At 40.4% G+C, this 25,034-nt stretch overlaps 3 protein-coding genes across 3 annotated transcripts; 1 reads left to right on the top strand and 2 right to left on the bottom strand.

Moving 5' to 3' along the window:
- Positions 1 to 8,469, bottom strand: LOC139468621 (ankyrin repeat domain-containing protein 54-like). Its single transcript, XM_071250737.1, has 7 exons — positions 8,337 to 8,469; positions 7,376 to 7,589; positions 6,848 to 6,895; positions 6,383 to 6,553; positions 4,590 to 4,637; positions 2,927 to 3,051; positions 1 to 2,101 (listed from the first exon to the last, which is right to left on the bottom strand). Exons 1-7 carry the CDS (start codon positions 8,394 to 8,396, stop codon positions 1,919 to 1,921), a joined length of 849 nt encoding a protein of 282 aa, XP_071106838.1. The 5' UTR covers positions 8,397 to 8,469; the 3' UTR covers positions 1 to 1,918.
- Positions 8,470 to 8,678: 209 nt separating this feature from the next.
- LOC139468661 (chitobiosyldiphosphodolichol beta-mannosyltransferase-like) lies at positions 8,679 to 24,123 on the top strand. Its single transcript, XM_071250784.1, has 13 exons — positions 8,679 to 8,972; positions 9,752 to 9,832; positions 10,513 to 10,616; positions 12,302 to 12,450; positions 13,281 to 13,370; positions 13,871 to 13,981; positions 14,407 to 14,504; positions 14,919 to 14,957; positions 16,123 to 16,185; positions 17,478 to 17,588; positions 20,440 to 20,554; positions 23,186 to 23,261; positions 23,978 to 24,123. Exons 1-13 carry the CDS (start codon positions 8,774 to 8,776, stop codon positions 24,119 to 24,121), a joined length of 1,380 nt encoding a protein of 459 aa, XP_071106885.1. The 5' UTR covers positions 8,679 to 8,773; the 3' UTR covers positions 24,122 to 24,123.
- On the bottom strand, positions 17,783 to 18,381 carry LOC139468828 (uncharacterized). Its single transcript, XM_071250965.1, has 2 exons — positions 18,213 to 18,381; positions 17,783 to 18,084 (listed from the first exon to the last, which is right to left on the bottom strand). Exons 1-2 carry the CDS (start codon positions 18,379 to 18,381, stop codon positions 17,783 to 17,785), a joined length of 471 nt encoding a protein of 156 aa, XP_071107066.1.
- Positions 24,124 to 25,034: the final 911 nt, after the last annotated feature.

Below are 25,034 nucleotides of genomic sequence, written 5' to 3'. Positions count from 1 at the left end.
CAGCACCTAGTAAATAATCAAATCTTGAGCAGATAATCCAGTGATTTCTGTCACGAGCAACAATCCATGCCGGGCTTGTTGACACGCGTCTGACCACCTGATCCCTAGAGTTGCCTCTTACGACCAGCATACATTGCAAGGGCTGATTTCTAACCCGGAATCCCCATGGGTTGATTTGGCTCAGAAAGTACAATCATGACATAAGTCAATGTGAAGGATGCAAACATGTTTATCTGTTAAATTCTGCCATAATAAATATCCAATCATATCCTAGTTTCAGAAAGCCATAGTTTCAAACACCTGTAAGTATACATAATCAGTGTTAGACACCATTGTTCATTACCAACTGGTCCACAGCGTATTTCAGACTAGTGGTTTGTGTAAAATATCTAGATATTGGGGAAAAAACAAGCAATCCCTCTATACTTAACTAGTCTTGAACTGTTGCAGGCTAGCAGCTGTGCTTAAGCCTGATAATACAGTAGCATTTGCTTTAGGATTGTGGCTTAACTTTCCGCCCCCAAACAAGCACACACCTGTAACAAGCATATACATGTACACAGAGTTTCCTATTTGGTCATGTTAGAATCATGTTAATGGTGACAGGGGTCTTCTTGTCCTTGATGTTTTTGGCCACAGAAACAGTGTTGCAGCACATTAGTATGTGTAATAAACACTGACTTTGGACACTAGAGAGTTTGGATCAGGTCTTCTGAGTGCTAGATTTAGACACTTTCATATACTGTTAGCAGAATATTACATATGTTATGAAAGAGCATTAAACAGTGTGATAGCACAGGTTTTCTCCTGGCTCCGAAATTGAGAAATTATACTTTTTCCAAAATTCGGATTTTTTTTTTTTAATTCAGCAACATTTTTTAATTGCATGCAAATAAATCTTTTTATTCATTTCTGTGATCAGTCACCTTTGCAAAGTTAAAATAATTAATATTAGTAGTTCATAATTTCAATTTGGACATTTATTGTAGACCTCGGCCAAATATTTTCCTCTGTGATTATCTAGATCAATCACTGCCTGTGTTCATGAATATGGCTGACTAGTAGTGCAAAAATCAATACTTATGGTCAGATGGTATTTCAACTCAATTTTTGACATACATGTATTGATATGCATGGTCCTGTGACAAATGCGTCACAAAGCCTGTTTAACATATGGTCGTGTTACCACTCATCTCATGCTCTCTCACACGCAGACACACATGCATGTGCACAAGCATATGCACCTGCACATACTTGTGCACATGCGCGCACACACACAAACAGGCACATACCTGCACACACACATACACACGAGTATCATCCCATATCATTAAAATCAGATCTTAATTTTCGCTAACGCTACACAAAGATCTGAGAACCACCTATTACAGATCACGTCAGAGCAACCTTTCATTTGACAAAGCAGAACTTCGCTTACCAGATCAGGAAAGTGACAGTCGGAATGTGTTTCCTAAACATTGGGTATTCCGAACGACAGTCTATCTCTTGCTTCACTGGGATAAATATTTTAAGGGAAGAGACTTTGCATAGCCCATGGGAAGTATTGCCATACAACCTCGACCATATATTAGACATTCCAGAAAATTCTTCAGTTCAGTTTTCAAATTTTGAATCAAGAACTTTGTTAACATATTTTTCAAGTGAAGTCTGGAATGGAAGTCACCAGTTTGAAACTAATGCTGTAAGCTGCTCTCTGATTGGCTAATGTCAACTTCTTCTTTACTGCTCTCTGATTGGCTAATGTCAACTTCTTATTAGCTGCTCTCTGATTGGCTAATGTCAACTTCTTCTTAGTGATTTCATTGGTCAAAGTTGTGAAAGGTTGTTACGACGTGACCTGTAATGATCTTTGTTTAGCAGTAGTGAGCACTAGGATCTGCCTTTAATGAGATTGGCATCATCCTGGGTGCTGGTCACTCTTCTGTAATGTCATGCTGGTAAAGTCTGCAAGGAGGGAGCTGATGTTGTCCACCTGTTCTCGTGTTGACGTACGTTGTAGCTGCTGACACAGTTCATCTACTTGCTCCGACTCCGACTTTAATCCTGATATATCCAAGTAAGTCTTCATCATCTCGGACACCTGAAATATTGGTTCATACATGAGCAGTCACTACATACACGTATACAACGCCATCAGTGTGGTAGGATACGCATTTGTAAACAGAAACATAGTGAACTTAGTAGGCCACAAAAACTTAATGCTTTCTTTATTAAATTAGTTTGTTAAGGACATTAACAGTTTAAACATTCAATCTTTCAAATTAGTCGGGAGACACATGGGCAAAGGGCAAGTGCACATAAATAAATTTTATTCCATGGTTTCAAATTATTCTTTAATAATGGAACTGTACTTTTTCCATTAAAGAGTACATGAGGACAGAGAGAAGTTATTGCTTCTGTTTAGAGTGAGTGAGTGAGTGAGTGAGTGAGTGAGCGAGCAAGTGTGGTCTTACACTGCTTTAAGCAATATTCCAGCAACACACATTCTACCAACTTGGAGTATCGAACCCGGGTCTTAGGAGTGACGAGCGAAGGCTTTAGTTTACATTGAGAAATACTTTAATGTAGGGGATGATATTTCTCATATCACAGCTAACTGTAGACAACAGCCAAAAGTGGCAAAGGTCTTAGATGTTTACGACCTCGGTGAAACCAGTATGCATGGGCAAGGGTCTGAGTCAGGGATTTGGAACCACAATCAGCATATCCTGCAATGGTCATGGTGAGCAACAAGGCCTTAGACCAGTGTGCCCCCTTTTCAATAGGAATATAGACAAAAATTAGACATACCCCTTTATAGTCATCTTTGCCAATATTACATTCACTTACTAGCAACAAAACAGTACTGTTTACACATTACACAGAATACATCCATCAATCTTGAAAACAAATGAACCTTCCCTACATGCACAACTTCATCTCGGATCTGCTTGGAAGAATAGGTCTTGTTCTCGGCCAAGCACTTCAGCTTGGCTTTTGCCAGTGTCACTGGCGTGGTGCCATATTTGTTCACGAGCTCCAGGTCTGGACCTTAGACAGGAAAACATTTTAGTAAAAACTTTGTACTTTCAACAAGAAAAAGGTGAGGTGAAATGGGGTTTAATGCCCCATTCAAGATTATTGCACTTACATAGCCACATGCATGACGGTTTTATACTGCTAGCCCACTTAAATACCGTACTGCAGTTGTAAAGTGGATTCCTCCATACAGGCACAGGATAATGACTTTGAGCCAACCAGTACTTGTTTTATTCCCTTAATGCCCCAAACCAGGCAGGGTAACAATAAGCAACATCTTTTAACATCTTTTGGTATGATGAAGCCGGGGTTTGAAGCAATAACCTTCCACTCTCCGGGCAGATGCTCTATCCACTAGACCAGGGAGAGGGTCTCCGGACAGATGCTCTATCCACTAGATCAGGGAGAGGGTCTCCGGACAGATGCTCTATCCACTAGACCAGGGAGAGGGTCGGGCAGATGCTCTATCCACTAGACCACGGAGAGGGTCTCCGGACAGATGCTCTATCCACTAGACCACGGAGAGGGTCTCCGGACAGATGCTCTATTCACTAGATCACGGAGAGGGTCTCCGGACAGATGCTCTATCCACTAGACCACGGAGAGGGTCTCCGGACAGATGCTCTATTCACTAGATCACGGAGAGGGTCTCCGGACAGATGCTCTATCCACTAGACCAGGGAGAGGGTCTCCGGGCAGATGCTCTATCCACTAGACCACGGAGAGGGTCTCTGGTCAAATGCTCTATCCACTAGACCAGGGAGAGGGTCTCCGGCAGATGCTCTATCCACTACATGGAGAGGGTCTCCGGACAGATGCTCTATCCACTAGACCACGGAGACGGTCTCCGGACAGATGCTCTATCCACTAGACCACGGAGAGGGTCTCCGGGCAGATGCTCTATCCACTAGACCACGGAGAGGGTCTCCGGACAGATGCTCTATCCACTAGACCAGGGAGAGGGTCTCCGGACAGATGCTCTATCCACTAGACCACGGAGAGGGTCTCCGGACAGATGCTCTATCCACTAGACCACGGAGACGGTCTCCGGACAGATGCTCTATCCACTAGACCAAGGAGACGGTCTCTGGGCAGATGCTCTATCCACTAGACCAGGGAGAGGGTCTCCGGACAGATGCTCTATCCACTAGACCACGGAGACGGTCTCCGGACAGATGCTCTATCCACTAGACCACGGAGACGGTCTCTGGGCAGATGCATTATCCACTAGACCAGGGAGACGGTTTCCGGACAGATGCTCTATCCACTAGACCACGGAGGCGGTCTCAACCAGAACAAAGGTATTTGACTACATCTTTATCATTATCATCCTTTGCCATTCCATACATGGTGAGATCAATGCTCTACTTAACATACTTAACTAAGACTGGAAGCAGAGTGTTTTCAAATTGATTTAAGTTTATTAAATCTATTCAAGGTAGTTTTATTTAAGGCTTGGCAACAAGCTGTCTGATGGCTTGAAATAAAGACAATGTATAAATTGAGCCTAAAGGTGTGATATGCATCCTGTGACTCAACTGGATACTCACCTGCCTTGAGGAGGAGTGAGACGACTGGCACCTGGCAGGTACAGGCAGCTGGAAGAACAAGAGGCTGTCAGTTTCAAACAACAAGAAGACATCCAAAATATTTGTCACTACATTTTTAGAACTAGCCACTAAATGTTAAAATAAATATTCAAATATTCATGCAGTATTCAAAATTAACCTATCTCGTTATAATTTCAGTGGTGAAACAGACACACTATATTGGACCTATATTGTCCTGGAATCTCAATGGTGAAATAGACATTGGCTACATTAGACCTATCTTGTCCTGGAAGCTCAATGGGGAGACAAAGCACAAGCTACATGGGGACCTATCTTGTCCTGGAATCTCAATGGGGAGACAAAAGCACACGCTATATGGGCACCTATCTTGTCCTGGAATCTCAATGGGGAGACAAAGCACACGCTATATGGGGACCTATCTTGTCCTGGAATCTCAATGGGGAGACAAAGTTCAGGCTATATGGGGACCTATCTTGTCCTGGAATCTAAATGGGGAGACAAAGTACATGCTATATGGGGACCTTTGCAGTTTCGCACAGGGTTTACTGAGGACTGATTCTAGTTTATACAGTGATCCTTCGACTGTATGTTTAAAAAAGATTTAGTTTTCAATGACAACTTGTACCTGTCTTCAAAACATAACACAGTTAAATGCATTTGGGATATGATAGCCCTTTAACTCATGCTCATGCATAGAAGCGTCATCATGTGACATAGTACAGTGGTTTATCATGACACATATTGATAGCAATGTATCTAAGTACAATGGTATCATTTTGACGCCTACCTGAGTACCATGGTATTGCAATGCCTACCTGAGTACAATGGTATCATTGTGATGTCTATCTGAGTACAATGGTATCATTGTGATGCCTACCTGAGTACCATGGTATTGCAATGCCTACCTGAGTACAATGGTATCATTGTGATGCCTACCTCAGTACAATGGAATCATTATGATGCCTCTCTGAGTACAATGGCATCATTGTGATGCCTACCTAAATACAATGGTATCATTGTGATGCCTATCTGAGTACAATAGTATCATTGTGATGCCTACCTCAGTACAATGGTATCATTGTGATGCCTATCTGAGTACAATAGTATCATTGTGATGCCTACCTCAGTACAATGGTAGCATTGTGATGCCTATCTGACTACAATGGCATCATTGTGATGCCTACCTAAATACAATGGTATCATTGTGATGCCTATCTGAGTACAATGGTATCATTGTGATGCCTTTCTGACTACAATGGTATCATTGTGATGCCTATCTGACTACAATGGCATCATTGTGATGCCTATTTGAGTACAATGGTATCATTGTGATGTCTATCTGAGTACAATGATATCATTGTGATGCCTACCAGAGTACAATGGTATCATTGTGATGCCTACCAGAGTCAAATGGTATCATTGTGATGCCTATCTGAGTACAATGGTATCATTGTGATGCCTACCAGAGTAAAATGGTATCATTGTGATGCCTACCTGAGTACAATGATATCATTGTGATGCCTACCTGAGTAAAATGGTATCATTGTGATGCCTATCTGAGTACAATGGTATCATTATGATGTCTATCTGAGTACAATGGTATCATTGTGATGCCTATCTGAGTACAATGGTATCATTATGACAACTACCTCAGTGCAATGATATCATTGTGATGCCTATCTGAGTACAATGGCTTCATTATGACAACTACCTCAGTGCAATGATATCATTGCGATGCCTACCTACATGCAATGTCAGGTAATGGCTCCTACCTAGGTGCAGTGGAGTGTTTCCCAGGATATCCTTCTGGTTGACGTCTGCTCCTTTGTCCAGCAACACCTTCACAATCAGCTCGTGACCCTGACAGGAGGCAAAGTGAAGGGCAGTCCTCCTCTTCTCATCATGACAGCATGGATCTACCCCATTGTCTAGCAACTCAATCACTGTACACAAAGAATCACAATCTCACTCACAAGACAGAAAACAAACATTTAAACATTTCAATTCCTTCAGAAAAGAAGTGTTAATTTCTTATAGTACCCAATAAGGTCATTTCTGTTCTTCCTATAAACATATAATAGTCACAAGTGGCATGTAGACACTATCTTGGCCAGTAGAAAATATACAAGAAGGTGTCCACTTACATTTGTCAAGTCTTCATTTGTAACAAACACTCAACAACACTTTGGACACTCCATATCAGTGTTGACAATATTCATGAATTCCAAAATACATACCTGTACTATATTCATTTTTTGAAGCTGCGTTTCTTAATTTTTTCTCATCTGAAAAAATATGACATAGGTAAACAAATATACTAAAACTCTTATTTTTCCATAAATACAGGATTGCCCATTATCTATCTGTGTCATCAAGGAAAGCACTTGCCATCATATCATGCTTGATGATAAAACATTGAGCAGTAGAGTGTGGGCACTGAAAACGTCTTACCTTTTTCACAATTATGATTTTCAAATTAGCAATTCGTGATAGTTTATTGCATCTAAGACTAATTTCTAAATTCCATTCTAAAGTCACTAATATATAACAATCTTTTAACAACTTTTAAGTTTTACTGCTTTTTTTTACATTAAATTGTGTGCAAGGTAGGACATAACACAGCTCTGACAAAATAGGATAACTTAAGATTGTAGTTTTATATCTTTAATGTGGAAGGACAGATATTTGAATGAAAGTCTAAAAGGGAACAGCTTAATCAAACAAGTATCAGATCATAATCAGGGGGAATCTGAACAGAATCTGACCATGAATATTTCTTCCAGTGGTCCTTCCAGTTTGATGCATCTTCATGCGTTTCCGACGATGTGTTTGTGATACTCGGATCTTTCCGGTGGCCTTCCTCTGCTGAGAGTTGGTGCATGAGTGGGAAAGAGGCACCAGGCACATGAACTGAAGCCCAGCAGGGGGCTCCGGGTTCCAGCTGGTGAAGTCAAACTTGGGCAGGTCAAACCCTGCTACCTGCAAACAGCAATTCCATAATAACAAATAACAAATGGTGCCATTATAGAATCAGTCAGCCACCCAACAGTATCTTAAAAACTATATGTCTTGAGACAAAATATTTAGTATTGGAAAATACACTTTTACGTATACATAATACATATTAACGATCCTTAAGGTTAGTTACGGTTAGGGTAGGTTACCCCCAACTCTACCCTTAGCCCTTTGATACTTGAATGAAAATAGTGGTGAACATATTCTATTGCAGCTCCGAACAGAACTTATAAACCAATTTCAAGGGTCCCTTGGAGTTCGTTATGACCATGTTTTGGTGGATTAAGAGACTGGGCCTCCAAGTCGTGGTGGTCATGGCTGCATTCCAGTGAACTCTGACACGTCATAAATTTGGATATTGACACTCTATACAAGAAGCCAACATCCAAATGATTTATAGTGAGCAGCACAGCAATGTGGTTACTTCAGCTAAAACTATAAATGGCATGGAGTGAGCAGTCAGGATTTGGTGAAAACATGAAAAATGAGATGACAAAAATCATATCTTAACAGTACTTCAGATATATAAAATATTTGGGTTAGGGGTAACTTCGGGAACTAAAAAGAACTTTTGACAATCCTAGCTGGCAGACACTGACAGCTATTTTGAGCACTGTCAGCTATTTTGAGCACTGTCATTCACTTTCTGGATCTTCAGTTTCGTCTAGATTTCACCGTCACACTGTCAGTTCCCGAACACAAATTAGTTACCGTATATTCGCCTTCAGTACTGGTTCCATCACTTTCGCTTTCGTCCGTATCGTTGTTCATTCCTGCTAATAACTAACTGGTTCTAAATTTAATAATAATATTGTAGCCCCTGGTCTTCGGAATAGTTGACACATATATGAACAACGCTTATCTCCCCTTGAATTCTTTTGTCGCTTACAAAAATAAAGCGAACTAAATGTATGTAATAAGCTGTTACTATGCAAAATTGGTACACAATATGAATATAAGTCTATACGACTCGGTAGTTCTATTGTTCAAATGCAACCTATCTGGTGTTATGTATAAGAAATAAATTTGAATTGATGTAAGGAACACCCGGAAGTTTACATTCTGAAGTTGACACGTGTTTTCGTGCAATCACGATTTTGAAAGATTTATGCGTCTGGTATTTTGACGTTATGTTCAGTTTCTGAATAATGTTATATACGTTCCAACTTTTGTTTTGGTTTCCATTTATATTGGTATTTCTATACCTACTACTAAATTATGTTGTTAAAGGGAAAAAAGCAGCTTGCGTTGTTGTACTCGGGGACATCGGACGTAGCCCACGGATTCAGTACCATGCAATATCGCTCGCAAAGGAAGGATACATGGTGGACATCGTGGGCTATGGAGGTAGATCACAAACAGATCATTTGTTTTTGATAAGTTTTGACTTCGACTCTGATTCTATCATGTGTTTGTCTATCCATATAACTGTGAATTAGATCTAATTTCAATTAAATCATAATGTATAGATTTTACATTGAAACGAACTAAAAAACATTTATCATGATTTTGAGTTTCATATTTTAAGTATGTTTGCAAGATTTACCTTGCAGTTTATGAACACAATAAAAATATTGTATTGGGCGTAAGGCTGATCACAGGGCCATGTAATTAATAATAATAAACAAATTTGCAAAAAACTCGTAGACAAGCACTTCGGCCTTGTCTGCAAGTTTGTTTGTTATAAGTATTCGTTACATGGTCCTGTGGGTTGATGCATATTTCATAGGGAGGAACGGCAACAAAAACATGTAGGTGGCTCAGAGGCATAATGATAATTGGACGGCTTTGGCAGATTATGCAGTGGATTATTTTGGGAAAAAAACAATTCCCCTGGACACTTTGGGTAAAATGTTTGATGTACCCTTTCATTAGTAGACCCTTTGGGTATTATAAACTCTAGGACATGGACTGATTGTTATCTAAAATGTTCTGAAAGGTTGTTTTCTTCAAATTTGGTCGTGATATAGAAGAATGTCCCGGCCAAAGTTGATAAAAACTGAACATGTCCTAATAGTAGTACCAATCGTTTCTTGCAAAATACTGCTTTCACTTCAGTATACTGCAGTATTACTACATTATGTATGTAGTTCAGTACTTGTAACTTCATTTTTTTAAACATGAAGGTTCGGATCGACATAAACAAGTAACAGATGACAAGAACATATCAGTTCACACCATGATGGAACCTCCTGCACTGTTCAGAGGTAAGCCATGCCTTTGTCATTCTCATGATCATGATATGCATATGTGCTGCAGTGATACTATTGATCTTGTCATTGTATCCATGATCATGATGATGAGTTTGAACTAAAATCATATATTGCAAAGGCAATGTAAGAGAGCAATCTAGCAAGTAGTTCCTGTTTTTCTTCATATGAAGACAGTCAGTAAGCGAATTATGCATTAAAAGAAGTAGATAGAAGGATATTTGTGACAATTCGTTCCACAAGACTTACCAATGATAGAGTGCCATGAATATATCGAAGCTGACATATTGCACTAATTTGCAAAGTTTACAAATATAATACAGAGTATTCAAAGAGCTGTATAAATCCTGCTTTTTCACTGTTGATGTGACCCATGAAGATATGGATTAGAATTACACAATTAGTCTACAGCAACCCATGCTTGTCGTAAGAGGCGACTAACAGGTTTGGTTGTCAGACTCACTGACTTGGTCGATTCATGTATCGTATCCCAATTGCATAAATCGATACTCATGATGTCAATCACTGTATTGTCTGGTCCAGACTTGATTATTTACAATATTGCAGACAGCTGTCACATAGCTGGAATATTGCAGAGTGCAGCGTTTAACAATAAGCAAACAAACTGTGGATGCTCATTGGATGAACCATTATGTCATGGAATTTGTTTCTTTCAGTGTTTCCAAGAATCATAGGCTATTTTCTGAAAGTCATCTGGCAGTCAGGTGTTCTAGGATTTACTCTTCTCTTGTTGCCCAAGTCTGGATATACACTGCTTCAGGTAAACAGCTAATCTGCCCATGTTGTTTGCTTGGACAACACAAGTACTATATATATGTTTATTTATCATCCAAAACTGGCTCCCACAGGAGATATCGCTTGGATGAGATCAAGCGATATCTACACTGTAGATATCGCTGCAATGAAATTACATCACAATGCTTTGCAGACCATTGTGATGTCACTGGTTACCATGACATCACAATCAAATGACATCACTAATGGCTCTGCTACTGAAGCTGTAAGCAGTACTCTTTACACTGAAGACACTGCTTATAACTGTCTACAAACTGAAAAAGTTGGAAGAATGATGTTGGATGATAAATAAAATCTCACCCTCGTGTCTTTTGACATCAAATATATCCACACTCGTTGATAAAAGTGGCAAAAATCCTCGTCAAGCCTCGGAATTTTTCCACTTTAATCAACTCGTGTTGATATATTTGATATCAAAAGACACTCTGGTGAGATTCTCTATCTATTACCTGATTCTACATGTCATGAACTCAGTTAACTGTAATGTCAGTGAACACATTCATAGAAAGTACATTTGTTATGGTCAGGGTGTAAACAACTACATTTTGAAATCAAATTGATTACATTACTCTTGTCATGCAGGGTCATTGAACTGTAGTTTATATTGGTGGGAATAATTTGTTTTGCATTTCGTGTTATAAATAATATTGTTGACAATTCTTATATTTATTAGTCAACGCCTATATTCACACAGACTGCTTATTTAATCAAAAACATAAGATAACTGTAGATAACAACATGGAATCAGTGACATTGATCTGCCCAATAATGCAATACAAACCATGGCTAATATATTATCAGCCAATCAGGAAACTGTAGTCTGTTAGTGGGCATGGCCTATTTTATGTTAGTTTTATTGAAACATAAATGCACAGGAAAATAACTTGGTTCTCCAATCACATGCCATGAAATCACTTGCGAGTTACTTATTGTACTATGAATCATAATACTTCAAACTTAGTCATTTCAATTTGCCATTTAAGGTGACAGTTTGATGGTTAATTTGCAATCAGAAGTCAGGTTAGTGAAAGTAGATTCCTTCTGAGTAGCAAGACTTGTTGAAACTAACTTGCCAACATTGGATAAGTTTCTAAAACATGGAGCTTTCTCAGTTCTCATATTTTAGATGGAACAGTGCCGTCAGTCTTGAGATGGACAGGTTACTTTCTATGGCACACAACTTTTCATGGTACTGAATACTGATAACGACATACAACTGAATATCTACCTGAGGCAAGGGAGTTAACGCACTGTAATGCTCCAGTTTCCACCCTTGCCAAACTAAGTTTCTTGGTTTGACCGAAATCTGCACGGTAGTTTACGAACCGGATGTCGATTTGGATTGAAGAATGCATAGACTAGTTAGTCCAGCCAAAATGTAACTCCATAATTCCTGCCTAGTTCTGCAAGGGTGGAAACTGAACTTTTATAGTCGGTTAACTCACTTGCCTAGGGAAGATGACAGCTGAATAACCCATAGCCCTCCAGCAGCATCTGTGGAATGCTGTCTGTGATATCTCTGATGGTTTGGTGTAACAGCTTATGGACAGACACAGTTCATGGAGATAACAGTCATTCTTCTGCCCACGTGGGTATAACAGCCTACAGTCAGTTCTTGAGATGAGGTGTGTGTTTAACTGTTCTTCCTAGAACCCCCCGGCCATCCCAACTATTGCCGTCTGCTGGCTTGTGTCGCTGCTGAGATCCAGCCACCTGGTGGTGGACTGGCACAACTATGGGTACACCATCCTCAGCCTTAGTCTGGGCAGGTCCCATCCACTGGTGGCCTTCTCCAAGTGGTGAGCAGGTTTGGTTGTTTTCAACTTACATGCATGTTAAATGTGGCAGTCTTTTGTTCAAGTTGGAAACATTTCAAATTTGCATGATTTAGGCTACAATTTGTTGTTAGATATTAAGTGACCACAATCTTTTTTTATTAATGTAGTTTGCACACAAGGTTAAAACTTCCATTTAGCACATTTTTACACCCAAACACAACATGGCTGCTTAAATGACAGATTTCCCAAAAGTCATTTCCTTTAACGTGTTAGAGCAATATGTTGTCTTTTGTTATTTCTTTGTAGTCTTCATGTTTAATAATGGGAAAGATCAGTTATATCTATATTTCTCTTACAATTAGGGGCGGTCGGGTAGCCTAGTGGTGAGAGCGTACGATCGTCACGCCAAAGACCCGGGTTTGATTCCCGTCATGGGTACAATGTGTGAAGCCCATTTCTGGTGTCCCCCGCCATGATATTGCTGGAATATTGCTAAAAGCGGCGTAAAACTATACTCACTCACTCTCTTACAATTATATCCACTGTTTGACATAGAAAATAATTGCCAGGCTGCCATCAGGAATTTAGAAGCTGTAGGCCCGGACTGAACTCTTCAGGCCCTCATTTAGAAAACTGCAGCTTATTGTGACAAATAAATACGCACACAAATTTACTGCAGGCCATAAGGACCCATACAACTTTGAAACTTTTGGCCTGACACGAGATGTACATGTACTTGCCACGGGTTAACGGGCAGGTGCTTATTTCAAACACTGGTCATCTCTATAGGTCTTACTGGCAATCGAATTGGGATTACACTTGATAATAAAACAATCCTTTCTTTGTCTCAGGTATGAAAGATTCTTTGGAAAATTTGCACACTCCAATCTGTGTGTGACGGACGCCATGAGGAAGGACCTCCATGATAACTGGGGTGTGAAGTGAGTGGGGGGAATCTCCGAGTGTGGGATGCTGGTTGTGAGGGCCACTGCCATAAATTTACAAATCTGCATCCAAAAAGTGTAATCAATTTATGATGTAAGGATCCTTAGAAATTGAGTACTGGAATTAATAATTTGTGAATGGATGTCTGTATTTGCATAATAATTGGTAAATTACTGTATCTATAAAATATGTATTATAATCCATTGGTAAACTAAACTTTTGTGCATATTCATTTCCTTGAACTGTGCTGGATAGCTTATAATATATTTTTTTCACCATGCACAGTCTTCGAAATTCACTCTAGCCTCACTCTAACTGACAGAAAATGTAAACAAGCTAAACATTTAAGTTATTCAAGGAGGACTAGCTTCAAACTCTGAGGATGAGTGAAATAAGGTTCATACTAGTTTACACTAGTCCTCTGGACTGGTATTAAAAAGGGCCATTTAAACCAGGCTTGATAACCCGTTGATGAAGGTCTGTGTAATTCTCACAGAGCAGTGACGCTGTACGATCGAGCACCAGAGAGATTCCAAGCAACCTCTGTCTCCACTAAGCATGACCTTTTCTCCAGACTGTGTCGAGAATATCCTGTATTTGCTGCGGAGTAAGTAAAATGTCCGTTTCCAGATGTGAATGAGATTTTGCGAATGTGGATGTTCCTAGGTTGAAGAGTGACACTTTTATCCATGTTAACACAGTTAACACATATTCCAATTTACTTTCCCAAATTGTCTGTTTTCAATTATCGTTTGACAAACAAGAAGACCTGACTGGGCTCAGTCTAGTCTTTATGTGGCAGTAGCATAACACAAAGATAAAAATAGTTTGCTTTGTTATGAAAATTATAAAGGGATTAAGAGATGAGCGTTCATCTAATATCAAAATGAACATTATTGGTTAACAAGTTTCAGGAAAGCCTTGACATGTTCAACCAGTCACAACTGAAACAACTGGACTGACAAATGACAATGTGCAAAGAAATTCTTATGAAACACATGGAGATCATAAGTCAGTCATTGTACTGTGCAGGTCACCAGAGGGTCCAGTATTTACCAGCAGAGGCGAGTTGGGTGTGGAGGAGCGGAGGTCAAGGCCGGCACTTCTTGTCAGCAGTACGAGCTGGACAGGTGAGTAGTTGTACCTGCCCATGTGTGTTTGTTGCCAGGGTTTGGGTGAAATATTATTTTTTGACTGACTGTTGAACTGCGATATTTTTCAACCATCGCTGTGTCAGAATCTCTCAATACCTATGATTGTGGGCTCGCTTTCCCGTGCTTGTAGGTTTCACCAAAGTGGTAAACTTCTGAGACCTGCATCACTTCAAGCTTTCCTCCCAAATTATGCTGTCAAGCTGTGATATAACTGGAATACTGTTCAAAGCAGTGTTAAACCAAACACACTCACTTACTCTCATAATCTCTCAAAATTAAGACATCAGATATCAGCTTAATGAAGTTTTACTTCGACCTTTGTTTATTTCATGCCAAGTTTATTGCTCATAAAGGAAGTATGTTATGATGGTGTGATATTTCTTATTGCAGAGGATGAAGATTTTGGTATCCTGCTCAGTGCTTTAGAAAGTAAGTCATTACCTTACTTTATCATACTTTATCTCCTATGGTGATTCAATGAATATGCAAATGAGGTAACCTAGAAGAAACTACTTCTAGAAAACTTCATACAACCAGCCTTGATAAACTATTGCTGAATCCTATCCATTCATTTAGATAGGGATGTGCATATTTCCTCAAGAAACATAGATGCAAAGTCAGTTGTTACTATATCCTAAATAGGGCAGTTCATGCTAACATTGTATTCATAGGTGGTTTCTAAATTTACAGCAGTAAGTGAAATTTGATTATAATAATGTCATTATTATTCCCTGCCACAAAGTGGGGCAGGGGAAATATGGGAACAGAGTTTGTCCGTCCATCTGTCTGTCCGTCAAATTTTCGCAAAACTATTTAAGTCAGAGAAATGAAATTTTACACAATGAGTTAGAAAATTGGTGTAAATATATTTTTAACAGAGTCGTGGCCCTTGCTCCATGTTTTTTAACTTTGTGGAAACTGCGTGAAATGGGGACAAGTTTCTCAGAAACTACTGAAGTTACATGAATGAAAGTTTGCATGCTTATCTAAAACATACTTATCAAAACTGTGTTTGAAAAATGGCGCTGTACTTTTTGTGTGTGCAGAGTTATGGCCCTTGCTGCATGCTTTTCAACTAAGTCATAGTGTCTGCCATTAATTGTTTTCCAGAGAAGGCCCGTGTATTGTGTGTATTAATTTCACATGTAATGATGACAGCCCAAGTGCCTTTCACTTCTTAAGGCTTTATAGGATTCGTTTTTTTATAGTTTATATTCACTATTTTAATGGTGGGCATAGTTTTCTTGTTTAATAAAGAGACTACGCTTGTGTGTTTGGTATCATAACATCCGATATTCAAAATATATAGATGAGAAACCTATGAACAACCTGAGAAAAGTAACGATATTGAAACAATTTGGCTAATATCCATGTTTTAAGAAATGTATATTTGCTTAATGTTTCCAAATACATTTAAAAAACCCTCCAAGTATCTAGTCGTTTGGGGAATCCAGAAAGCGTGAAGTTGGCAAATACTCCAGAACTGTTATTTGCCACTTGTAAACAAACATCATGTGTTCTGAATGATCTTAATTATGACATTGTAAAACTGGAAAAAGTGAATATCTATGCCTGTTGTCAATTCTAAATGCAGAATACGAAGAGGCCGTATCAACGAGGTCCTTGCCCTTACCTGACCTGATCTGTGTGATTACAGGTGAGCTGGTCCTATTGTCACATTATCATGACCAATGTCTGTAGGGTTTACTCAAGTGTCCACCTGTTCAATGGCCTGTCTAAGTGTAAGACATGTGAAAGCAGTGGGCACTACATCTTCCCGAGGCAAGGGAGTCAACTGACTATGAAAGTCCAGTTTCCACCCTTGCCGTACTGGAATTATGGAGTTATATTTTGGCTGGACTAACGAGTCTATGCATAGTCTAATCAAAATCGTGTAACGAAATCGAATTTCGGTTGATCGCTGGATTTGCAAAGCATGTGTATGGGTAACTCGGCATCAACAGATATTTTCCAAATCTTTTCATGTTTTAATCAAGGAGATCACATGATTTGATGCACTTCGCAAAGTAAAACCTGTTTAATCACAATATTGATGTTGATTATCAATCTGATCATCTTGACTGGGCGCCACCATTTTGTTTGAAGCAAATGCAAGTGATATGAGAGGTGGAATCTGATTGGTCAATAGGAGCGACATAGAAGGGATATAACCCGTAATAGAAACTGGTGGCACCAAGAAATTCCAGCCTAGTTTGCCAGGAACTGGACTTTTGCTGTAAACGGCCTTGCTTCGGGAAGATGTGGGCACAAAGGGTCCACCTGTGATGGTAGTAGCTTGCGTTTCTAAATGGAATTTCTCCAAAGTCAGGCTCTGTATTATTTTTTTAAAATTTCCATTTTTTTGACATCCTGGTAATCTTCTTGATGTGGCCGTTAGAGCAGAGTAGAGCATGTCAAGTTGTATATAACATGGAGATGTCGGAAGCATAGAACACTATGCTAAGCACTTCTTAAGTTCAGAAATATATACACATCATGTATGTTATCTGTCCAATCTCATTAAAATCAGATTGTTGTGCTTGCTAATGCTTAACAAAGATCTGAAGACATCCCATTACGGGTCACATCAGACCAAACTTTATCCGACAATGGGATGACTGACAACAAGTCTACATTAGCCCATCAGAAAGCTGCTTTCTCATGCTCTACAGCACTAGTTTCAAATTGGCGTCTACGCTTCATAATTCTCGATTAGAAAATAACATTCTGGAATGGCTAATACAGGGCGTATTATGGATTTAGTCGTAAAGGCCTGTGTTGTTCGGAATAAATTTGTGTTACATTTTTCATGGTTGCATCATTAGAAAACATTCTGACTGTCACTTCCTGATTTGGTAAGCGATGCACTGATTGACCGGATGAAAGGCTGTCCTGACAGTAGCGAGAACGAGATCTAATATTCATGAGATTTGTTATCTGTCCCTAAAGGCAAAGGTCCTCAGAAAGACTTTTATATGAAGAAGATATCGGAGATGACTTTCTCTCACATCAAGTTCTGTCTCCCATGGCTGACATCGGAGGACTATCCACTCCTGCTCGGTGAGTAGAACCTGTGACGTGTCCTTGGTAAAATCAATGATCATACTGAGCAAGCAAACAATGCAGCTGTAACAGAAAACAGGCTTGGAGCATGATGACGTTTATTCACAAAACCACACATTGACACACCTATGTTTTGTACAATATTTACAATGAGCACTATATGTCCTTTAGCTTGATGCAGTCAGATACTCCTAATTTGATCGCTGGAATGCACAACACTCCATACTAAGTCCACGAGCAATCTTGGTAACCTCGTGGTCATGTGACTCGTCCAAATCAGCTGCTGAAAGATCGTCGTGGTTCTCAAAGTTTTGTTTGATGAAGTTGTAGCACTGCCTGACTTGTCTCCACTTCTGTGTGGCCAGTCGCAGGTAGACCTGACGGACACCTTCAGCTACACACTTCCTGTTGAGCAGAAGTAACCCATGGCCAACATGGCCGCCATTGGCTGCATCTCTCACGATCTTCTCGGTCAGTTCCAGGATGTAGGCATCTGAAAGGAGTATAAGAATTGTTAATATTTCTGTGTAAAGAAAAAGAATATTACGCCTTACAGTATAATTTTTTTTTGAAGGATTGCTCAATTTTAACGAAATTCTTGAGGACAACACATGTACATACCTATGGCCTGGACTTGTTCAAGGAATCTATCCTGCATTTCAATGAGACTGAAGAGTTGGAAGGAGGCAGACACTGGGTCGTCCTTCCATGAGACAGCAGCAGACGACAATTTTGTGGCAGACGGTGAACAGATCTGGTCGGCACAGGTGGTTGAAGTGAATGTCGCCATGGTTTCAAAGTTAGAATATGGGATGGATTTTCAAGGAGAGACAATTAACAATGCCAATCCAAAGCTTGAATGTGAATACTGTGCATCAGAAATCCTTCCTCTTATACCTGCCTGTGTGACACTGAGGCATGGAGTAGCCTGTCGGAGTAGTGGCAAGCTCATTTCTCCCATAAGTTAGGATTGACAAGGATTATCCTGGCTAATCCTGCTAATTTGACCTAATCTCATTGTCTTGTCTCATTGAGAGTGCTGGACAGGAACTGCTTAATTGGCTGGAAGTCGCGTAGATTGAAGAGATTTATTACATGTTGTTACAGCTATGTACTCTCCACACCATGTAGTTAGTGATTGCTTGATTGGATGTCAGCCTACCCAATGGCTGCAATGCATTGCTATAGGAAGGACTTTTTGGTGATTGCCTGATTGGCAGTAAATTGGTGGTGCGTTATGTCACAGTATTGTGAATATATATTGTTGATATTGTGACACCACATTACTGCTGGTTATTTAAACAGGCAGGCCAAATTTGACTGCAAAGAAACAGATGTAAACTTGGATACACTTTTTCACCAACCATGATGTAAAACATTGTGAAGTTAGCAAACATTAATTATAAAATTTGAAGTCATGATAACATATTGTTCCGTAATGTTGAGATAACAGACATATGTATCATGATATATTAATTTTCTTCTTTGAAAATACAATGACACAACATTACCACTATCACTAAGAGTTGTACAGACTCTCATTGCTAGTCAGTTGTTTGTTTTGTCTGATTGTTGACACATAGAGAGTAGTGTTAATTACAGTAATTTACACAGGTGACAGAGCTTAATTAGCTAGTGTTTATTTGGGTGAACTGTTTCACTAATCAGCAGTAGTTTAGTTGAAGTTAAGTGTGATGACAACTTCTCCCTGTTCACTCCGGCTGTATATCTACATGGTCAGTGCAGGGACTTCTTCAGAATGTTTACTGGCAGGCTTTTGTGTTTGCTGTGCAATGTTGTGTATCAGGGTGCAGGTACTACACCTAATGATTTATTAACATTAATCAGCGCCTTCAACCAACTGGTCTGCTATATCAACCGTCGCCGCGAATAGCTGTATTATTACTGAGGCCCCAAAGCAGATTGTATCACATCCTTCTATATCAACCAGGCCATGAAGCTATATTAAACCTAAAAGGAAACAGCACTTCCTGAAAATACTTCATGAAAGTTTCCCTTTGAAATACCAATGCATTTTTTTTTTGTATCTCATTTTTGGCATAGTCTGTATCCAAATTTTATGTCAACGTCCGAAAAGTGACACACATATGGATATAATGACAAAATGCAGCTGAACAAACAACCATGGTACAAAGTCCTGAATGCTTTCCATGAGAATCAAAATTCACTTGCATTTCCTTGTGTCTTTTCAGATGAATGGCACCACATACAGTAAACTGGGGTTATAACGAACTGAAAGGGACCACTAATTTTAGTTTGTTATAACCACAATTCATCATAAGCTTACATTCGACATATAGACAGAAAATGTCCTGGAATAAAAAAAACCAGTTTGTTATATCCGTCAGTTCATTATAAGCGTCTTCTTTATAAACAAAGTTGACTGTACGTGTATCCAACATTCTTGTATTGATACTAGCAACATGCCAAGACTTACAAAGTATCAGAGAAACCAGGGTGTAAGAAGACGGTTCACTGTTGGTGACCTGGTATCCTTGCTGCAATCTATAGATGGTTCTCACGTGGACAATAAAAACATTTGCAATCATTTTTGCAGCCAGGCCAGCATGCAGTCGTCCTAAAGCCTGGCTTCTCTGATCCTTCAATAACATTCCAAATAGGAAATTCCAGGCGAGCTTTAAAAAAAGCCATGGCTGAAGTTTGCTGTTGACTCTTGTCTTTTTCAGTCAAGCAGAAATCTTTGCAATAGTCTTGATTAACAGCGGTATGAGGATCTAAGCCGAAATGTCGCCATTACTGTAAAATAAGGAAGTTGTTAAACATTATTAAGTCTACAATAGTCTTTATGTTTCACTTTCTCCCACAGGCTCGGCGGACATAGGCGTGTGTCTTCATACGTCATCCAGTGGGCTGGACCTACCAATGAAAGTGGTTGACATGTTTGGCTGTGGCCTTCCAGTTTGTGCTGTGGATTTTAAATGGTCAGTGAATACAAATAGTTGATTGGGGACTCTTGGTTAGAAAAGGTCCCCAGCAACCTATGCTTGTCTCCAACAGGTCCTCTGGGTTAGAATAGGTTTCCAGCAACCAATGCTTGTCTCCCCATGGGTCCTCTGGGTTAGAATAGGTCGCAAGCAACCTATGCTTGTCTCCCCATGGGCCCTCTGGGTTAGAATAGGTCCCCAGCAACCTATGCTTGTGTCCCCACGGGTCCTCTGGGTTAGAATAGGTCTCCAGCAACCAATACTTGTCTCCCCATGGGTACTCTGGATTAGAATAGGTCCCCAGCAACCTATGCTTGTCTCCAACAGGTCCTCTGGGTTAGAATAGGTCCCCAGCAACCTATGCTTGTCTCCCCACGGGTCCTCTGGGTTAGAATAGGTCTCCAGCAAGCTATGCTTGTCTTGCCACGGGTACTCTGGGTTAGAATAGGTCCCCAGCAACCTATGCTTGTTTTGCCACGGGTACTCTGGGTTAGAATAGGTCCCCAGCAACCTATGCTTGTGTCCCCACGGGTCCTCTGGGTTAGAATAGGTCTCCAGCAACCAATGCTTGTCTCCCCATGGGTACTCTGGATTAGAATAGGTCCCCAGCAACCTATGCTTGTCTTCTCACGGGTACTCTGGGTTAGAATAGGTCTCTAGCAACCTATGCTTGTTTTGCCACGGGTCCTCTGGGTTAGAATAGGTCCCCAGCAACCTATGCTTGTCTCCCCACGGGTACTCTCGGTTAGAATAGGTCCCCAGCAACCTATGGTTGTCTCCCCATGGGTCCTCTGGGTTAGAATAGGTCCCCAGCAACCTATGCTTGTCTTGCCACGGGTAATCTGTGTTAGAATAGGTCTCTAGCAACCTATGCTTGTCTCCAACAGGTCCTCTGGGTTAGAATAGGTCCCCAGCAACCTATGCTTGTCTCCCCATGGCTCCTCTGGGTTAGAATAGGTCCCCAGCAACCTATGCTTGTCTCCCCATGGGTCCTCTGGGTTAGAATAGGTCCCCAGCAACCTATGCTTGTCTCTCCATGGGTCCTCTGGGTTAGAATAGGTCCCCAGCAACCTATGCTTGTCTCCCCATGGGTCCTCTGGGTTAGAATAGGTCCCCAGCAACCTATGCATGTCTCCCCATGGGTCCTCTGGATTAGAATAGGTCCCCAGCAACCTATGCATGTCTCCCCATGGGTCCTCTGGGTTAGAATAGGTCCCCAGCAACCTATGCATGTCTCCCCATGGGTCCTCTGGGTTAGAATAGGTCCCCAGCAACCTATGCTGGTTGTACAAGGCGACTTAATGGATAAGTGTACAGTGACTTAGTTTATAGCATGTCATCCTATTCTGATAGTAGGGCTGACTATTGAGGCATTTTTGACTATGGCGATACTATTGCGATAGTTAAAATAACTATTGCGATACTATTGCGATAGTGGCCCTACTATTGCGATACTATTGCGATAGTTTTCACTTGCAATTATAGCAGGCTTTAGCAGCATATATTTCAGCATTTTGACTGACACCATCAAAATAATTATAACTTTCTGATACTATTTGTAAAGAAAACAAGAAATGAGAAGAAAACAAGTTCAAATAGACCTCTCAAAAACATTTTAATACAAAATTTCACTTCACGTAACTGGTAAAGTCTTTGGTTACTGCAGTGTGAATGAATGTGATTGAATGACTAGTTTTGACTATACAAACGGTCAAATTCTTTAATTGTCACATTGGCATTCACTGAATGACTAAATGCGATTCAAGTTGACAAAAACTGACATGTGGCGTCCGCCATCTTGTCAATGTTGCCTAGCGAAGAGTAGCTAAGGGACGTAATTCTAAATCAAGCAGACAAAGTAGTGCAATCCAAACGAAAGCACGACAGAGGTTAGATGATCATAGGAGTTGTTTCTATGTTTTTTAAGAAAGTAAATGTACCAAACAAATTAACTATCAAAACTATCGATAGTTAGGCTAACTATCGCCAATAGTATCGATTGTTTCAAGTTGCAATCGATTGTGTACTATCGTGAGACAAGCAATCGCAATCAATCGATAGTTCCATGTATCGTTACACCACTATCTGATAGCGTTGATTGTTGCCAATCATTGGTTCACCAGATTCACCAGATTCAACTTCATGTAGTTGGAACATTGCTGAGTGCTGAACTAAATAACAAACCAAGTGGTAAACATCAAGGGCCATACTGGTAGTTTGGTTTTCCTCTCACACTAAGCTTACATACCACGATAGGACTGAGGTCGTGTGTAGTTTGGTTTTCCTCTCACACTAAGCTTACATACCACGATAGGACTGAGGTAGTGTGTAGTTTGGTTTTCCTCTTACACTAAGCTGACATACCACGATAGGACTGAGGTCTTGTGTAGTTGGGTTTTCCTCTCACACTTAGCTGACATACCACGATAGGACTGAGGTCTTGTGTAGTTGGGTTTTCCTCTTACACTAAGCTGACATACCATGATAGGACTGAGGTAGTGTGTGCATCTAACTCCAACTTCCATCTCATCAAATATATCTCGGTAGCCCTAATTAAACTCCCAACATGATACTACTAGCATACACAGAGAGTATCTGTTGAAGTGTTTCACTGTCTTGTGTTCCCAGTCTGCCGGAGTTGGTGAAGCACAGAGAGAATGGGCTGGTGTTCCACGACAACGAGCAGTTGTCCGATCAACTACAGGTAGGTAACATTATAACATGTACCTGGTACAGCACTTCTATTTCAAACCTCAACAGCTTCCAGTTTCAGAAGCTGACTCTCCCTGATTAGCACTGCTAGTTATCGTAACTCATGGCTCATGGAATATATAAAGTTGGCAGTATTTTTGGACAGAAATCTCTCACAGGAAAAACAACTTAATGTATTATAAATTGTAAATGTGAGTCCCATGGGAAGAGTTTAACATTGGTTCTCCTCTGTCACGTTCTGTCCCAAGCATCTCACTGCTTCCACCGGTTTGTCTGTTGATCAGAATAACCCCCCAGAAACCCACAAGCATGGGTATGGTGCTGACAAACCTAGAAACATAATCGGGGCGAACCTGGATTAGAACCCACAATCGTAGGTTTCTGGCATGCCCAAGGGACGCAACTCTACACAGCGAATCGCAGCGCCTTAGACAACTGGGCCACCCGTAGACAGTAATAAGCAGTGTCTTAAGCGTAAAAAGTACAGCTAACAGCTTCAGTAGCAGAGCCATTAGTGATGTCATTTGATTGTGATGTCATGGGAACCAATGACGTCACAATGGTCTGCAAAGCAATGTAGATATTGCTTGATCTCACCCAAGCAATGTCTCCTTTCTACTACAAAGGTCATCAAGCATGGATTCAAGGGAAGTTTACAGGTATTAAATCTGTTTGAAATGCTCAAAATAAATTATCTTCTCTTCACAGGATCTCCTGAAGGGTTTTCCAGACAACCAATCAGAATTGAGGAAACTGAGAAACAATGTGAAGTCCTTTCAGTCGGTGCGATGGCATGATCAGTGGGTCCGACTTGCCCTCCCATTGTTTCAGGACAAAGTGAAGACAGACTGACGTTCATCATTTACCTCTGTTTTAATGTTTTATTAAACAAGTTGTTATCAAAACATGTTCCTTATTTTTCTCCTCATCCCGTATATGGATCAACTTCCATGGATTATGGATGATCTCTTGTGTGAGTGAGTTAATATTTGTCAATTCATTGGTATAGTCAAAGTCAGTTAGTGTTGCAAGACCTAACCCGGCTCTACCCAGAGTTACTTACGGGCATCAAAGTACAATGGTAAGTCATCACTGTGCCAGGGAGTGGACCTAACCCCTGGCAAGGAAGGACACAATATTTATCCCTTGGGACCGATTATCCAGAACTGACTGACACATTATATTTGGGATAATGCTTTCTTAGTAAGGCGCAGAGTGAGGCACCTAGTCGCCAGCAGACAAACTCAGTGATCTAATCCACTCAGCCACCAAGACTTCCACAAAATGAAAGTCTGACAACTGGTAGTCTAAATCACATTCTTTGTGTTCCCCTCTGACAATGGCATTCATGTGTTCATAGCTTTTGGCCATGGGATACATGCCAATTTACACTTGTCAGAGGGGTACCTCATTCTCGGCAGTGTGGGTTCAAATCCCAGATGGGACTCAACCCAAAAATGTATGAGAATCTGTACTTTACTAAGAAGGTCTTATCCCAAATATAACATTTGTTACATTTGTTACATTTTTCTAAATGGCATTTGTGTTCATGACTGACTGACGTTTTGGCAAGACATCCCCATGGGCTTCTTGCTGATCTGTTTCTTTTTGCATGTAAATCAGGTTTTCTCCTCGAACTGGCAAAGTCGAAACAAGGTAACTTGGCCAAGAAGTTTAACATGAGCGTCAGGTGTATCGACGATGACATATTGTTCATGTCGAATCAAAAAGCCAATTCCCTTCCACTTCCCTTCTACTCACCGGA

Source organism: Haliotis cracherodii, unplaced genomic scaffold, assembly GCF_022045235.1.
Source record: "Haliotis cracherodii isolate W230 unplaced genomic scaffold, xgHalCrac1.p SCAF_2, whole genome shotgun sequence".
In the NCBI taxonomy this organism is placed as follows: domain Eukaryota; kingdom Metazoa; phylum Mollusca; class Gastropoda; order Lepetellida; family Haliotidae; genus Haliotis; species Haliotis cracherodii.
The sequence above is the reverse complement of the archived record's forward strand: the minus strand, read 5'-3'. Positions and strand labels throughout refer to the sequence as shown.